This window comes from Theropithecus gelada, chromosome 16 (assembly GCF_003255815.1).
Source record: "Theropithecus gelada isolate Dixy chromosome 16, Tgel_1.0, whole genome shotgun sequence".
In the NCBI taxonomy this organism is placed as follows: Eukaryota; Metazoa; Chordata; class Mammalia; order Primates; family Cercopithecidae; genus Theropithecus; species Theropithecus gelada.
This window is the reverse complement of record NC_037684.1, coordinates 37,668,469-37,686,026: the sequence shown is the minus strand read 5'-3', so window position 1 is coordinate 37,686,026 and position 17,558 is coordinate 37,668,469. Positions and strand designations below refer to the sequence as shown.

Genomic DNA, 17,558 nt, shown 5'->3' with positions numbered 1-17,558 from the left:
CAGTGGAAAGCCATTAAATATTTAAGCAGGGGTGAAATTTGTGATTTTACAAATATTTATGGTAGTCTAGGGGAGAACCCGGTGGGAGGGGTTTTTTCAGTTGGTTTTTGAGACAGGGTCTCACTCTGTCACCCAGGCTAGAGGACCAGTGGCGCCATCGTGGCTCACTGCAGCCTTGAACTCCTGAGCTTAAGGGATCCTCCTGCCTCTGTAGCTGGGACTACAGGAGCATGTCACTACTCAGGGAGGTTATTTGAACAGAGCAGGTGAGGGGTGGAGGGTGGAAAGGGCAGTGACACTGGAGAGAGAGCCTCAGTAGGGTGTGGAACTGGCCAGATCTACCACCAAGATGCTTCGGGCAACCACCAACCAAAGCCAGCTTTAACAAGTGGAACCAGTGAGGACATTCTTTCCCTCACATTACAAAACAGCCAGACCTCAGGGGTAATGGAGGCATAGGAGAAGAGGAAATTAGGAGGAAGTGAACATTTTGAAGGGCGCTGTGCAAAAAAAAAAAAAAAACAACAGGCTGCAGAACAGGCATCAGAGAAGAAGCATCTTCCAGGGGCAGGGAAGGGGCAGGTCCCAGAGCAGAGCTGGGGAGAGTGGCCAGATGCGCAGGTGATGTCCTGCTCCCAAGAAGAAAGGTGGTGAGCAGTGTGGGAAGCTCAGGAGGGCCGGTGGGGAAGAAAACACTGGATCTGTCCCCTGGGGAGCTCTGGTGACTCAGGTGAGAGTCATTTCCTCGAGTGCTGGGGTTGGGAGCCAGACTATGTGTCTGTGGGCTTTTGTGGCCCTACTTGGGCTCCTGTAATGAAGAGAGTGAGCAGTATCAGGACAGGAGGATCGTCGCAGCAGGGACTGTGGACTGGGTGGGTGCACAGCAGCCCAGGGGTCTCTTCAAAGCCATCTGGCTGGTTGGTACCTTCTGCGTAGTGACAAGCAGCATGTAGGGGTGTATGTGGGGTGGGTGATGGGGAGGAAGGTGGCAAGGTATACGACAGAGCTGTGAGATGCAACTGGGAAGGTCTGCATGAGGGGTGGCTCCAGGCCGGGTGTGCGTGCGTGTGCCTGTGTGTGCAAGTGTGTGTGCACGTACACGCCCATGCTCACGATGGGGGCCAATGAGCAGCTGAGGGCAGGGTTGGCAGGAATAAGCAGAGTCATCCCCGTGGAAACACGACTCCCTGGGTGCTGTAGGGAGCAGCTGGGAAGCCAGGCATGGGGGCGTGGCCAGCTCTGCCCAATGACTCTGGCCTCTCCCTGGCCGCCCTCCCCACCTGTTGATCAAGCCTGAGAAGTGCCTGTGCTGACCAGGACGGGGGCGCTGCTGCAGGGGTCAAGGTCCACTGGGAGAGGGCCACCCTCAGGTGTGGCTTTGGGAGTCTCTAGGGGTCTGTCCAGGTCTCTGTGGTGCAGGGGTGGCTCCAGGTCTGTCCATGTGGGTCTCGCGGTGGCTGTGTGCGGCTGGGCTGCAGGGGTCTCTCTGCAACTGCCTGCTGATGTGATCATTCCCCCAGGGCCATTTGCAATAAGTGATCCTCCTTCCCTTCTACAGGGAACAGGCTCTGGAGGGCTGGGCAGAAGGGGAGAGGGGCCAGGTGGGGCCCAGTCCACACAATGCTCACAGGCATCAAAGGCTCCTGGTGGGTGCCCCTTCCCCCCATCCAGTATGTGCATCCACCAGCCAAAAGCAGTCCCCAGGAGCTCTAGCCCTGCCCCCACCATTGGAGTTGTCTATCTCCTTGTCCCTGTGACCTTCCCTGTATGTCCTTCTCTTCCATGTTAGCATCCGCAGCGCTCCAGACTCAATGTTCCTCTCCCAGTTCCCCCTGCCTGCCCAGTAGGCTAGGTCCCCCAGGGTGGTGGGAGGGAACTGCTGGGAGACCTCTACCGGGCCCAAGGCCCTTCCTTCTTCCCTCTCCCAGCCCAACACCAAGTACTCCAAAGGTCAGGAAAGAGGAATCCACACCCACCCCCATCTTCCGTTACCCTTCCCTCCAGGCCAGGGATGGCAAATACAGGCAGAGGCACCACATTCTTCCTCCTTGTGCCCCTGGCAGACATCACTAATCAATCACAGCAACCTTTTTGCACAGAGCCTGGCTGCCACCTTCATGGTCTCCACCTACATCTCCAGGTGGCCAATATCAGGATCCACGTTGGCCCTCAGGATGAAGTTCCTGTGCCAGTCCCACTCTGGGCTAATTCCCCAACCAGGCCCCTCATCTTGGCCCATCCAGAGGTCAACTGAGCACAGTCAGCTGTGATTCTCTCTCTGTCCCATTAGGCTGAAGCCACACAGTTCCTGGAGCTTGAGCCCAGGAGGCAGTCGAAGGCACGAGGGTGTTGGTCCCAAGTCCCAAGGCCACAAAGAATCTGGTTGGTTTGCCGTCGGTCCTGGGGGCGGCCCCTGCCACTGCTGGGGAAAGCGTGGTGTGGGGCCAGGGGTGATGCTCTGTGCCCAGCACCCGTGCAGCAGCAGCACCTGGGCCTTGCAGGTACATCTCCCAGTCCCGACAGAGCCTGCACGCCCACCTCCCCGGCTCAGCCACTGGGCAAGCAGGAGGTGAGGAGTGGACGGCCGGCCCAGGGAGGGGCGGCCGCCCAGCACTCCGGGGCTGCGCACTGCAGCTCCCCTGGCCACCCACCACCCTCCTGGTCTCTGAGCCCAGGATGCGAGGATGGCCAGACCATCTCTGTGCACCCTGGTGCCTCTGGGCCCTGATTGCTTGCGCCCCTTCACCCGGGAGTCCCTGGCAGCCATAGAACAGCGGGCGGTGGAGCAGGAAGCCCGGCTGCAGCGGAACAAGCAGATGGAGATCGAGGAGCCCGAACGGAAGCCACGAAGTGACTTGGAGGCTGGCAAGAACCTACCTATGATCTATGGGGACCCCCCACCGGAGGTCATCGGCATCCCCCTGGAGGACCTGGATCCCTACTACAGTGACAAGAAGGTCTGGGCTGGGAGGGCCCCCCTCTGTCTGTCTGCTGTCCATCTGTCTGTCCCCGGGCCTCACAGCCTCTCTCCCCACCTTAGACCTTCATCGTACTCAACAAGGGCAAGGCCATCTTCCGCTTCTCCGCCACACCCGCTCTCTACCTGCTGAGCCCCTTCAGCCTGGTCAGGCGCGGGGCCATCAAGGTGCTCATCCACGCATATCCTGCCTGAGACGGGAGAGGCGGAAGGGGTTTGGGATGGGCAAGATGGGGTGCTCTGGCCCAGGAGACCCTCTGTCACCTCCCATCCTAGCTGCTTCCTCACTTTCCTTGACCCTGCCCCACGCTGTTCAGCATGTTCATCATGATCACCATCTTGACCAACTGCGTCTTCATGACCATGAGTGACCCGCCTCCCTGGTCCAAGAATGTGGAGTAAGTCTCCCTGCTCCCTGAGCTCCCCAGCCCTGGGACACAGCCCGTTTCAGGTGTCTACACCTCTGTGTGACGCTGCTCTTGTCTTTCAGGGAGACACACTGTCACTGTGACCCTCATCCACACCTTGAGCCCCCGGGGTGGCCACACTATCACTCGCTAGTGTCCTTAGCCACCTGAGTGGCATATTTTATTTCTGTGTCCCTCCCTTCTAGGGGTCTGTCGTTGCCACACTCACCCCTGCCCGGGTGACATGTCTGCCCTGGCCGGCCCTCTCCCCCGCAGGTACACCTTCACGGGGATCTACACCTTTGAGTCTCTCATCAAGATACTGGCCCGAGGCTTCTGTGTCGACGACTTCACATTCCTCCGGGACCCCTGGAACTGGCTGGACTTCAGCGTCATCATGATGGCGTGAGCAGGGGCCCCAGGACATCCTGAGGCTGGAGTGGGTGAGGGGACGGGGCCAGGCCTCAAAGAGGGCAGCTGCCTTGGGCTGAGGGCTGCAGGGGACATTGGTCAGTTGTGCAGATAGGGAGCTGCACAATTCTAGAAACTGCCATTCTCAGGGTCTGGCTCAGAGCTTTCCTGATGGACTCCTGATAATCACATGAGGCAGCCCTGACCCACAGGCCCATGGGCCCTTACCCGCTGGGCGAGCCAGGCTGTCTTTGCCATCCCCACTCCCCCAGAGCTCCTGCACTGTCCTTCCCAACTCTTGGGCTCCCAGAGGAGATTTGGGGTGTCTTCCCTGCCCCCCAGACCCTGTGGTACACCCAATTTCTTGGGAATCCTCATTCCAGGCCTGGAGAAGCCCTGATTTTTGTCCTACCACCCACCCCAGCCTCTGACAGTCCCCACACCCTTCCACCCCCTACCCAGGTACCTGACAGAGTTTGTGGACTTGGGCAACATCTCAGCCTTGAGGACCTTCCGGGTGCTGCGGGCCCTCAAAACCATCACGGTCATCCCAGGTACTGGGGAGGTGCAGGGACCCTCTGCCTGAGCCGAGAGACCCCCGTACCATGCGCAGGCCTGGAACCTGACTCAGTGTCACAACACTCCCAGGCTGGTGTTTTTGTAGAACTCACAGCAAAGCCAGGATACAGAGGGGCCCATGTGACCAGAGGGCAGAAGGAGTTCTACTTGGAAGGATAGGCATTTGAGAGGCAGCATGGCAAGGTTGTTAAGAGCACAGACTCAGCTGGGTACGGTGGCTCATGCCTGTAATCCCAGCACTTTGGGAGGCTGAGGCGGGTGGATCAACTAAGGTCAGGAGTTTGAGACCAGCCTGGCCAACAAAGCAAAACCCTGTCTCTACTAAAAATACAAAAATTAGCCTGGCATGGTGGTGTGCACCTGTAGTCCCATCTACTCAGGAGGCTGAGGCAGGAGGATCACTTGAACCTAGGGGACAGAGGTGGCAGTGAGCCAAAATCATGCCACTGCACTACAGCCTGGGCAACAGAGTGAGATTCCATCTCAAAAAAAAAAGAAGAAAGAAATTAGCTAGGCCTGGTTATGCTCTCCTATAGTCCCAGCTACTTGGGAGGCTGAGGCGGGAGGATAGTTTGAGCCCAGGAGATTGAGGCTGCCATGAGCTGTAGTCTTGCCACTGCACTCCAGCCTGGGAAAAAGAACAAGACTCTGTCTCAAAAAAAAAAAAAAAAAAAAAAAAAAAAGCACAGATTCTGGAGCCTGACTGCCTGGTTTCAATTCTCACCTCTACTACTTCCTAACTTTAACTTTGGGCAAGTGCCTCACCCTGTCCATGTCTCAGTTTCCTTATCTGTAGAATATGGAGACTAATAGTACCACTCTTTAGATTGTTGTAAGGATTAAATGCCTTAATATCCGTAAGGCCCTCACAGCCCCTGACCCGTGGTTTGTGATATATATGCGTGTGCTCAATAAAATAAGCAGACCAAGCAGAGCAGAGAGAGACACAAAAGGACTCCACGAGGAAAAGTCAGAGCCCTGAGGGCTCAATTAGGAACACAGCAGGCACCTGCTGAGCAATAAGGCCAGGGCAATTCCAAAGTAATGCATCAGGAAGCATGTAATCAATAGAATCCGATCATTCAGACCCGCACAAGAGCATGTGGAGAAACTGGAGATTCTCTCCCAGTAAAGGAGAAAAAGAAAAAGGATAGAGATCAGGCTCTCAGAAGAGGGGAAACTGTTAAATCCTAATGTGAGAAAGTACCTGAGGCCAGGTGTGGTGGCCCACGCCTGTAATCCCAGCACTTTGGGAGGCCGAGACGGGTGAATCACTTGAGGTCAGGACTTCGAGACCAGCCTGGCCAACATGGTGAAACCCCATCTCTACTAAAAATACAAAAATAAGCTGGGCATCGTGGCACGTGCCTGTAATCCCAGTTACCTGGGAGGTTGAGGCAGGAGAATTGCTTGAACCAAAGAGGCGGAGGTTGCAGTGACCCGAGATCACACCACTGCACTCCAGCCTGGGCAACAGAGCAAGACTCTATATCAAAAAAAGGAAGGAAGGAAGGAAGGAAGGAAGAAAGGAAGGAAGGAAGGAAGGAAGGAAGGAAGGAAGGAAGGAAGGAAGGAAGGAAGGAAGGAAGGAAGGGAAGGAAGGGAAGGAAGGAAAAAAGAAAAAGAAAAGAAAGAAAGCACCTGAGCTCTCTTCTAGTCTAAGGCCCTCTGACTGCAGCCGAGGAAGGTGTCAGACCCAGGAGAGGAAGCATTTCCAAAATTCCACACTGTACATTGGCCACTGAGCAAGACGGCGTTGCCTTTCCTCTGTGCCAGCTGCCGGCATCCTCGGGGCGCAGGAGAGCTTTTATAAGGAGGCTGCCAAGCATTTGTTTTCCATATCTGGATAAGAAAAGGAAATGAAGTCATATTAACGCAAGAGGCACTATGATTAGGCCCAAGGAAGAAGTTATGGCTCTTCCATAGGTGATGGGAATCTGCGCTGGGATTCTTTCAGCATCGTTTATGCCTTTGTCTGTCTAAAGAATATAATGATGTTTCAAGGTCAGTCTAGAGGTTCTGCTGTTCCTCGGATATTACTAGGCATTTTAAGGAAAAGGGTTCTATGGTCAAATATGTTAAGGATACGTGAGATTAAAGTTTTTGTTTAATAGGCCGGGCGAGGTGGCTCATGCCTGTAATCCCAGCACTTTGGGAGGCTGAGGCAGGCTGATTACTTGAGGCTAGGACTTCGAGACCAGCCTGTCCAACATAGTGAAACCTCATCCCTACTAAAAATACAAAAAATCCAAAAAACGAACTGGGTGTGGTGGCACACACCTGTAATCCCAGCTACTTGGGAGGCTGAGGCAGGAGAATCACTTGAACCCAGGAGGCAGAGATTGCAGTGAGCCAAGATCGTGCCACTGCATTCCAGCCTGGGTAACAGAACGAGACTCTGTCTCTAAATAAATAAATAAACACAAATAAAGGTTTTGTTTATTTCTGCAGGACTTTTCAGAACCTTTGATAGGATCATCTACATAATGACTCTCCAAGAGCAGAATCTAGAGCGCAGCTTTTCCCAAACATTATCAACCCCCTGCTTTTTAAGGGCGCAGCATGGGAGATTAGTGTTCTGTTGAACACACTTTGAGAGCGTTAACCTAGTGACATGTATTAAGCTCCACTCTATGCCTTTGTTTGCTCTATAGGTCAGGCAACAGCCCATTAGGTCTTTATAGTTCCTTCTCCTAGTGGCTGAGCATCTGTGGCCATTTGAAGGCTCCAGATTGAGGATGTGACCAGAGAAGGGTGGGGTTAATTTCAGAAGGCTTCGGGGAAGTAGTGGTGCTCAGTAAGTCAAGCCTTGAAGATGGAGTAGGAAAAAGCTTGGTGGTGGAGGCTGGGGGGCTCTGTTATCACCCTGCACTGCCCCCGCCATTATCCTTGCCCTCTCTGCGGTCAGGGCTAAAGACGATTGTGGGGGCCCTGATCCAGTCGGTGAAAAAGCTGTCAGATGTGATGATCCTCACTGTCTTCTGCCTGAGCGTCTTTGCGCTGGTGGGACTGCAGCTCTTCATGGGAAACCTGAGGCAGAAGTGTGTGCGCTGGCCCCCGCCGTTCAACGACACCAACACCACGTGGTACAGTAATGACACGTGGTACGGCAATGACACATGGTATGGCAATGAGATGTGGTATGGCAATGACTCATGGTATGCCAACGACACGTGGAACAGCCATGCAAGCTGGGCCACCAACGATACCTTTGACTGGGATGCCTACATCAATGATGAAGGTAAGAATGGAAGGTGGACAGGCAAAGGGGATCCTGTCCCAGTCCCTAGGGTACCCTCTGTTCCCACATTTTCTTTTTTTTTTTTGAGACAGAGTCTCACTCCGTCACCCAGGCTGGAGTGCAATGGCGCCATCTCAGCTCACTGCAACCTCCACCTCCTGGCTTCAAGCGATTCTCCTGCCTTGGCCTCCCAAGTAGCTAGGATTACAGGCATGTGCCACCAGGCCCAGCTAATTTTTTAATTTTTAGTAAAGATAGGGTTATATCATGTTGGCTAGGCTGGTCTCGAACTCCTGACTTCGTGTGATCCTCCCACCTCAGCCTCCCAAAGTGCTGGGATTACAGACGTGAGCCACCGCACCCCACCCTGCCTTCACTTCTTATGAGACAAATAGGCTGGCGAGGACCTGAGCTTAAATCCAGCACTTCGCAGCCTGTGTCACCTCTGACTAGTCACTTGATCTCCCTAGCCCTCTGAATCCTCACCTATAAAATCAAGATAACAATCCCTTCCTCAAAGGGTTAGTGCAACAACAAATGGCAAACTGTTTTAAAAACCCTAAAGTGCCAGGCATGGTGGCTCATGCCTGTAATCCCAGCACTTTGGGAGGGCGAGGCAGGCAGATCACCTGAGGTCAGGAGTTCCAGATCAGCCTGACCAACGTGGTGAAACTCCATCTCTACCAAAAATACAGAAATTAGCTGGGCATAGTGCCTGTAATCCCAGCTACTCGGGAGGCTGAGGCAGGAGAATAGCTTGGAACCTGGCAGACGGAGGTTGCAGTGAACCGAGATCACGCCATTGCACTCCAGCCTGGGCAACAAGAGTGAAACTCGGTCTCAAAAAAAAAAAAAAAAAGAAAGAAAAGAAAAAGAAAAATCCTGAAACTCTCACTATACAAAGCAAGTCTATAGTTCCTACTCCCTAACCTGTGCACCCCCTGTCCTCCTTCATCACACCACATGCTCACACCCTGGCAGGGTCACTGTCACCCACCCACACACCCACATCCTATTCACATATGCATCTTCACAGGCACACATGCCAGAAACACACACTTTCTCACACAGCCACTGTTAGTCTACATAGTGCCTTCTTGCAAATTAGGAAAAGATACCCCTTCTCACCCTGGCACCTGGATTCCAGCCCCCACACACCCTTCACTCAGGTGCCCTGCAAAGGTACACAGTAGCCCCATGCACACACGTACACGTTCCCTGTCTGTGCTGCTGCTGCGTCCTGACTTTTCGCCCACACTGGGCACTGGGCTGACAGTGCTTGCAGCTGAGCTCCCTGCCAAGTCCCTACCCAGAGACCTTGGAACTTGGAGCTGTCCTTAAAGGATGGGGAAGAGGCAGCCAGGGAACATCCATTTGGTTTATGTGGTACACGCAGACCTGTCCACAGGTGTGCAATGGGCTCAGGTGCTCACACTGTGTCCATGTGGGTGACTTGCCTCCTCTGTGGCCTCTGACTCCCAAAGGGAACTTCTACTTCCTGGAGGGCTCCATCGATGCCCTACTCTGTGGGAACAGCAGTGATGCTGGGTGAGTGATGCTAAGGGATGCAGAAAATGCGCCCCAGGGGTCTTGGAAGGTGGGAGCTGATTGAGACAAGGACCTGGGGTGGATGGGAGTGCAGGGAAACCTATGGGTATGGATGGAATACTTTTCTGTTTGGGGGACACAGGCAGAACTGACAGATTTTCTTTCCCTTGGGGCCCTCATCTGTCCCCAGCTGGAGTGCTCCTCCCACCCTAAACCTAGCCCCCTGTCCTATCCCTAGGCACTGCCCCGAGGGTTATGAGTGCATCAAGACCGGGCGGAACCCCAACTATGGCTACACCAGCTACGACACCTTCAGCTGGGCCTTCCTGGCTCTCTTCCGCCTCATGACACAGGACTATTGGGAGAACCTCTTCCAGCTGGTACAACTGCCCCAACCCTGCCTCCCAACCCTACAGCCACTCCCCCCCCCGATCCCTGCAGCCTCTTCAGGGCCTGATGGGGCCTACCGCAGGATGGCCAACCCCTCAACTGGGCCATCTCCTCATGGACTCCCACAGTGCCCTTATAGGAGCTTGCGCTCTCTGAAACTGGACACCTGCCCCGAGCCAAGCCATGGCTTTAATTCTTTCCACACCTTGGTTTTCAGAGACGGGGTCTGGGCCTAGCACAGGCACAAGCCCAGGAACCCTTAGGCCTCACAAGAATCAGTAGGGCAGCTTAGAAATTCAGTGCTGGCCGGGCGCGGTGGCTCAAGCCTGTAATCCCAGCACTTTGGGAGGCCGAGAGGGGCGGATCACGAGGTCAGGAGATCGAGACCATCCTGGCTAACACGGTGAAACCCCATCTCTACTAAAAAATACAAAAAACTAGCCGGGCGAGGTGGCGGGTAGTCCCAGCTACTCGGGAGGCTGAGGCAGGAGAATGGCGTAAACCCAGGAGGCGGAGCTTGCAGTGAGCTGAGATCCGGCCACTGCACTCCAGCCTGGGCGACAGAGCGAGACTTCGTCTCCAAAAAAAAAAAAAAAAAGAAAGAAATTCAGTGCTGCCTGCCAGGCGCGGGGGCTCACGCCTGAATCCCAGCATTTGGGGAGGCGGAGGTGGATCACGAGGTCAGGAGTTCGAGACCAGCCTGGCCAACATAGTGAAACCCCCGTCTCTACTAAAAATACAAAAATGAGCTGAGTATGGTGGCACGCACCTATGGTCCCAGCTCCTCAGGAGGCTGAGCAGGGAGAATTGCTTGAACCCGGGAGGTGGAGGTGGCAGTGAGCTGAGACCATGCCACTGCACTCCAGCCTGGGTGACAGAGTGAAACTCTGTCTCAAAAAAAAGAAAGAAAGAAATTCAGTGCTGCCCATATTGTATTTGGCTTCTGCTGTTTGCGGGGAAGGTTGGCTAAGTCTGGAAGGACAGTGCCTTCTGATGCCTGATAATGTTTCTAACATTGATGGTGTTGATAACAATAACAAAAATAATAACAGCTACTGGCCGGGTGCAGTGGCTCATGCCTGTAATCCTAGCACACTGGGAGGCTGAGGCAGGCAGATCACTTGAGGTCAGAAGTTTGAGACCAGCCTGGCCAATATGGCAAAACTCATCTCTACAAAAAATGCAAAATTAGCCGGGTTTGGTGGCAAACACTTGTAATTCCAGCTATGCGGGAGACTGAGGAAGGAGAATCACTTCAACCTGGGAGGTGGAGGTTGCAGTGAGCCGAGATCGCACCACTGCACTCCAGCCTGGGCAACAGAGCGAGACTATGTCTAAAAAAAAAAAAATTGATTAAACAATAATAATAATAGCTATTATTTGTTGAGTTCTTACTAGGTGCCAGGCACTGTAGCAAAGCTAGAATTTAAGCTGACCCCAAACCCATGTTCACCAATTTTCTGTCCTGGCTGTCTGATATCGGGATGCCTGGCTTTTGTCCTCCTCCAAGCCAGAAGACCAAAAACCCTTGAGTCCCAAGTAGATATTTCGAAGTTCCCCAGAACATGGCTCAGCATGCCAATGACAGCCATCAATTCCCCAGGCTCTGTGAGGGAGGGGCTTTGCTTACCCATCTGGGCAATGGATGTATGGAAAGGGGCAGTGGGTCAAAGGAGGTGGATGTCATAGGACCCCTCCACTCCCTCTCCCTCTGCTCCCAGACCCTTCGAGCAGCTGGCAAGACCTACATGATCTTCTTCGTGGTCATCATCTTCCTGGGCTCTTTCTACCTCATCAATCTGATCCTGGCCGTGGTAGCCATGGCATATGCCGAGCAGAACGAGGCCACCCTGGCTGAGGATAAGGAGAAAGAGGAGGAGTTTCAGCAGATGCTCGAGAAGTTCAAAAAGCACCAGGAGGAGCTGGAGAAGGTCTGGACTCAGGGAAGGGAGATCGAGGACCCAGGGCTCTACCTTCCCTCAGCCGGGGCTGCCACTGGCTTCTCCCTGGGGGGCTGAGGGTGAGGGAGGGCACGGGGGTAGGGGTTTTGAGGCAGAAGAAGCAGAAGGCCCTGGGCTGGGAGTTTTGCTGGTGGCAGGGAGGTGGGGGGATCCAAGCAGTAGAAAAAGCATTTCTCTGCTCTGTGCCTCAGTTTCCCTGTCTATAACAAGGAATCTGGAGTAGCTAAACTTGAAATATTCTTCCAGCTCAAATATTTCTGGTTTTGTGTTGCTTTCTGGGTAGTGGAAGAGTCCATATTGAGGGAGGGGTAGGTCCCGAGGAAGCCCCAGGGAGTGGCTGACCATTTTCTCATTCTGTCAACAAGTGGAGGGTTAGTAGGAGCATCAGAGTCAAGGGTCTTCAGGGCAGAGGGTCCTCAGTCACTTTGGTTCCTACCCTGTCACCCCCACCACCACGGAGGTTGGTCCCTCCCCCACCTGCACTAAGTTTGACATAGGCCAGGAAGAGGGGCTGCCACCCTGAAGGACTCTGGAAGAAGCTCTGAGGGTCAATTAGTCCATCCCTCTGGCTCAGAGCTGGACTTCCTGCCCGTCACTCTTGCTGGTCTACAGGCCAAGGCTGCCCAAGCTCTGGAAGGTAGGGAGGCAGATGGGGACCCAGCCCATGGCAAAGACTGCAATGGCAGCCTGGACGCATCGCCAGGGCAGAAGGGAGCCCCAAGGCAGAGCGGCAGCGGAGACAGCGGCATCTCTGATGCCATGGAAGGTGAGTGCCTTGTGCCCCCTGCCCACTTAGGTAGGGTGGAGCCTGGCTGGACTGGATTCAGGAGGACAGGGATGCCATGGAAAGTGAGTGCCCTGTGCCCCCTCTACCCATTCAGGCCCCTGAGGTCAGGGTGGGGCCTGCCTGGACCAGCTTCAGGACAGTAACTTAATATTGGCGTAGAAGAAACGGCTGTGATAAATATAGTCCTGTCTTAACCTGGCCCAGTTCTAGCTGCAAGGCCAGGCTGCTGTGGGAACTGGGGACTTCCGGGAGGGCCTTGGGGGCTGCCCAATGGGAAGCACAGGCTAATAATACTAACCAGAAGGCCCAATGTTCCGGAAATTGGACATCCTGCTCCTCAAGTGTTCTCTGGGTAAAAGTTAAAGGCCGAAAGTCAAATTCTGCCCAAGAAGAGTGATAGACTCCCCAGTCCCTGTGTCACTTGCCGAATCTCGGAAGAATAAGGATGTTGTGATGAGAGAGGGTGAATAGACACAACACAACAGATGGATGGATAGATGGACGGACAGACAGATGGATGGATGGTTGGATGGATGGATGGATGGATGGATGGATGGATGGATGGATGGTTGGATGGATGGATGGATGGATGGATGGATGGATGGATGGATGGATGGATGGATGGATGGATGGATGGATGGACGGATGGATGGGTGGGCGGATGGATGGATGGATGAGAGGGAGGGAAGTGAGGAGGCAGGAGGGAAGGAGGAAGCACAGGAAAGAGGGACAATAGAATAAAGGAATTCTGATGCAGAGAGATCTGGTTCCCTCCTCAGGTCGGCTTGCCTTGCGCCAGGGAGTTGGGGGCCTGCAAGATTTTGCAGATCTCTAGAGGTCACCATGTCACCTGACCTTGTATGACAGGTATCCAGGTGCCCATATGCCCTGCCAGAGGGTGCCCAGGGAATGCTGGGGGAGGAGGCCTCTCCACCCTGCCGTTCCCGGGACCACTGTGAGAAGTTTTGGGCCTTAGACACTGTTTGGGTACCTGCAGAAGCACAGGGTAGGGGTGGAGGTGCAGACTGGGGAGGCTTTGAGTGAGACTCAGTGTGCTAATTGCTGGGTGTGGGGGGGAGATTCAGCCACCCTCCCCGGTATGAATCCAGGGTCTCCATGGGGCTGCCACCCACTCCAGTCCCTTTTCTTCTGTCTTTGAAATGGGAGGCACTGATTATATTTACCTGGAGGCACTGATTATATTTACCTGCCGTGATGAGTAAGTGAGATCATGCCTGGGCCAAGGACACTCCGCATGTGTCCCCACCGTGCCCCAGATTTCCACACAGCCAGACAGCCTGCCAACGCCAGGAGGAGGAGGAGCAGCTTCGTCCCACGGTCCTTACAAAGCACTCATGGCTTTGGGGTGGCAAGAACAGGGGATGTTTCTTGAAGGCCACTCTGGTGGGAAAGGATGGACCAGCTGGGGACACTTTGGAGGGGCCGGTATTACCGACAGTGCATCCCCAAGGGATCTGTCTGCACAGAGTGGCACCAGCCAGCAGCTCGTGGGGCTGGAACCCAAGCCCCTGCGGTGGCCTCCCACCTGCCCCTGGGAACTCAGATCCAGACAGATTAGGGCGTCTCACAGGCCAGGCTCACAGCCCTGGGCCTCTGGCAGCGGGTGGGCGTCCTGTCCCCCTCCCTGAGGGGTGGGGCTTTGTGGGGTGAGCCAAGAGGGCGGGGCTTGAGGCAGGGCATTGAAAGGCGGGGCTTGGGGAAAGGTTTGCTGAGCAGGTGGGCTTGTGAGTTACTGCACTATGGGGCGGGGCTTCGGGAGGAGGTGGGGCTTCCTCAGGAGTGGCGAATGTGGGCGGGGTTTAGAGGGGCCAGACAAGAGGATGCGCTGTGTGAGGCGGAGGAACTTGGAGTCGGGGGTGGGGCTTTGAGGAGGCGGGGCTTTGGGGCGGAGCCGTGGGCGGAGTTTAGAGAGGTGTGTCCGGAGGGTGATGCAGTGAGTGATGGTGGAGCTTGAAGTAGGGGGCTGGGCTCTGAGGACGCGGGGGTTCCAGGGGTGAGGCTGTAGGCGGGGGTTAGAGGGCGGGGTCTGGAGGGTGCTCACTGAGGAGCTTGGAGCTCAGAGGGCGGGGCTTTGGGGTGAAGCCATGTGGGGCGGAGATTACAGGGAGGTGACAGTAGGGGTGACACAAGAGGCGGTGGAACTTGGAATAGGCCTTGCTAGAGGGTTGAGATGTGGAGCGCTAAGGGGCGGGGCTTGGTAGGTGGAACCGGGGCACGCGAGGGGAGAATCCTCACTAGGTACCTGCTACCACCCCTCTCCCAGAACTGGAAGAGGCCCACCAGAAGTGCCCACCATGGTGGTACAAGTGCGCCCACAAAGTGCTCATATGGGACTGCTGCGCCCCGTGGATGAAGTTCAAGAACATCATCCACCTGATCGTCATGGACCCGTTCGTGGACCTGGGCATCACCATCTGCATCGTGCTCAACACCCTCTTCATGGCCATGGAACATTACCCCATGACGGAGCACTTTGACCACGTGCTCACTGTGGGCAACCTGGTAGGGAGGGGCGGGGGAGAGGAATCATTCATAGGCAGGATGGGAGGGGGGGGGGCCCAGTGGAGCTTTCTGGCTGTGTGGAAATATGGGGCATGGTGGAGGACACATACGAACAGCTGGGATGATTTTCCCAGCGTATGGGGGGCATTAGTTGATGTGGGGGGGTACTTGGGGTGATCTGTGGCACACAGAACTGGGGTTTCAGGACATTTGGGGGCAGGGAGATGGGGGCGAGGCGCTGGGCTTCTTAAGGTTGGATTATTGGGGATCTGGGATCCAGACCATGCCCTGGAAGCAGGGGTAAGGAAATGGGAGTGTGGAGATAGGGTTGAAGGGGCTAGCTGACAAGTCTGTCCACTTCCAGAAGTTGTCATGGGCCTGAAAGGAGGCAAGGGATCTGGCAATGGGACCAGTGGGCTCCAGGGCCTACTCCCCCAGCCCTCACCTATTTCTCCAGCGTGGGGCCAGGCTTCTCCTCTCTCCAGCCCTTTCCTGCTCCACTATTGTTGACACCGCTGATCCACCCGCTTATCCAGGCCCATTAGGAGCATTATCACCTCATTGCCAGCCCCAGAGGAGCCTGACAAAGGGAAAAGCCGCCTCCTCCTCTAGCCCTGCCCCACCCTTCCCAATTCTCTTTGCAATTTTTCCGGGACGGCAAATGGGCGAGATGCTCCCCAACCCTGAAGGTTAAGGGAAGCCAGGGAGAGTAAGATTTGGGGTCTGGGACAGAACCGGGGCTGGGTGGGTGGCACAAGCATCAAACCCTGGGCTCCCCAGCCTTCAAGGCAGGCACCTCTGTCCCATAGAGGTGCCGAGGCAGCCGTGGCCAGGCCAGGCTGGAGGGGCAAGGGCATGCTCTGGACTCATGGCACAGCTGCTGGGATGTGCGTGATGGATCGGGTCCGCCTGCGTGCCCAGCCCCTGCCCACACTATGCTGCTGTCTTGGCACCTGCTGTGGCCAGGAACAGCCTCTGGGAGGGGCTCAGCATGTGCCTGGGCAGGCTGTGGACCCAGGGCAGCTGGTGCCCGGCAGGAGGGGAGCCGTGCCCAAGGAGCTTTCAGGGACTGTGCAATCCTCAGACCCCATATCCAGGGTTAGCAGGGGCAGCTCTGGTCGTCTTCTCATTGATTTTGCTCCTTTTGGTCCCTGCCCTAGACCTTTGAGTCTGCCAAGATTTTCAGGATCCTGGGACTGGTCCCTGTGGATAGGCTGTAGGCATAGAGGCAGGATGCTGAACTGAGCACCTGAGGCTTGAGATGTGGCTCGTTCCCATGTGGGTGCTGTGATGCCAGCTAGCTGCCCAGCTAGCTGAGCCTCAACTGCTCATGCATGGAATGTGTGTGAGAATCCCTCCCAATGTTGTAGAGATCAGGATGCCAATGAGGTCACAAAGTGAACCACAGAGCGCCCTGCAAATGTTGAATATTATGACAAGGTTGGGACTCCAAGTAGTGAATTGCCTTGCCCACTGTCACGAGGCCAGAAATGGATGGGAACGGGTTTCAGAGTTGTACCCACCTCAGCCCTATGGCTTGATCTTTGCCTCCATCACTCACTTATACACACATGGGCCATGCGTGCCACTCCTGCTCCTCTCAGGGCTCTGGACCCCTTCCCCTCAGCCCCCGCAGCCTCTGCCAGAAGGTGGGAGTTGGGTGGGAGACTCCCAGGGCCCTGGGCTCCCCGAGGCTCTGTGACAGGGCCTCATCCCACTCCCTAGGTCTTCACAGGCATCTTCACAGCAGAGATGGTTCTGAAGCTGATCGCAATGGACCCCTATGAGTATTTCCAGCAGGGCTGGAATATCTTCGACAGCATCATCGTCACCCTCAGCCTGGTAGAGCTAGGCCTGGCCAACGTACAGGGACTGTCTGTGCTCCGCTCCTTCCGTCTGGTACTCGAAAGCCCTGGGGCCAGGGGCTGGGATGGGGCTGGGCTGAGGAGACTAAGGAGGGTGGGCACAGGGATGGGAGGAGAAGCCCCAGGAAGCCAGAGGGCTGAAAACGAGGTCCCCTCTGCCTTGTGCACACCTGTTACCTATCAGAAGCTTTCTTACCTGTAAAACAGGGGAAAGAAGAGCCCTGTCTTCTTTCGTAGGGCTGCTGGGGGGACCAAAGTGACCTCTGTCACATTGCCAGCCCCAGAGGAGCCTGACAAAGGGGAAAGCCACCTCCTCCTCCAGCCCTGCCCCACCCTTCCCAATTCCCTTTGCAATTTTCCCGGGACGACAAATGGGCAAGATGCTCCCCCAACACTGTGTTTGATTCCTTAATGACCTTAAGCAGCAGTGGAGCAGAAACTCCAGCCCCATACTACAGACCTGAAAGCGGAGGTGTAGGATTGGAACCTCTGAATTTGTCTTTCCACCACCCCATAAGGAGCACTATTATTCTTTTTAAAACTGTATCGGTTGGACATGGTGGCTCACGCCTAATCCCAACACTTTGGGAAGCCAAGGCGGGTGGATCACCTGAGGTCAGGAGTTCAAGACCAGCCTGGCCAACATGGTGAAACTCCATCTCTACTAAAAACACAAAAATTAGCTGGGCATGGTGGCAAGTGCCTGTAATTCCAGCCACTTAGGAGGCTGAGGCAGGAGAATTGCTTGAACCCGGGAGGCAGAGGTTGCAGTGAGCCGAGATCATGCCACAGCACTCCAGCCTAGGTGACAGATTGAGACTCTGTCTCAAAAAAAAAAAAAAAAAAAAAAAAAAAACCTTTTTAAATAA

General features: G+C 55.1%; 1 protein-coding gene across 1 annotated transcript in view; it reads left to right on the top strand.

Annotated features, from left to right (window-relative positions):
- Positions 1–2,607: 2,607 nt before the first annotated feature.
- The window catches only part of SCN4A (sodium voltage-gated channel alpha subunit 4), a 35,155-nt gene continuing 20,204 nt past the window's right edge, over positions 2,608–17,558 (top strand). The window contains exons 1-12 of the mRNA XM_025361963.1: positions 2,608–2,957; positions 3,041–3,159; positions 3,286–3,375; positions 3,661–3,789; positions 4,258–4,349; positions 7,283–7,615; positions 9,100–9,163; positions 9,402–9,543; positions 11,275–11,484; positions 12,127–12,280; positions 14,586–14,824; positions 16,550–16,723. Of these exons, the coding sequence (XP_025217748.1) occupies positions 2,685–2,957; positions 3,041–3,159; positions 3,286–3,375; positions 3,661–3,789; positions 4,258–4,349; positions 7,283–7,615; positions 9,100–9,163; positions 9,402–9,543; positions 11,275–11,484; positions 12,127–12,280; positions 14,586–14,824; positions 16,550–16,723 (2,019 nt within the window). The 5' untranslated portion in view covers positions 2,608–2,684. The remainder of the gene's footprint in view (positions 2,958–3,040; positions 3,160–3,285; positions 3,376–3,660; positions 3,790–4,257; positions 4,350–7,282; positions 7,616–9,099; positions 9,164–9,401; positions 9,544–11,274; positions 11,485–12,126; positions 12,281–14,585; positions 14,825–16,549; positions 16,724–17,558) is intronic.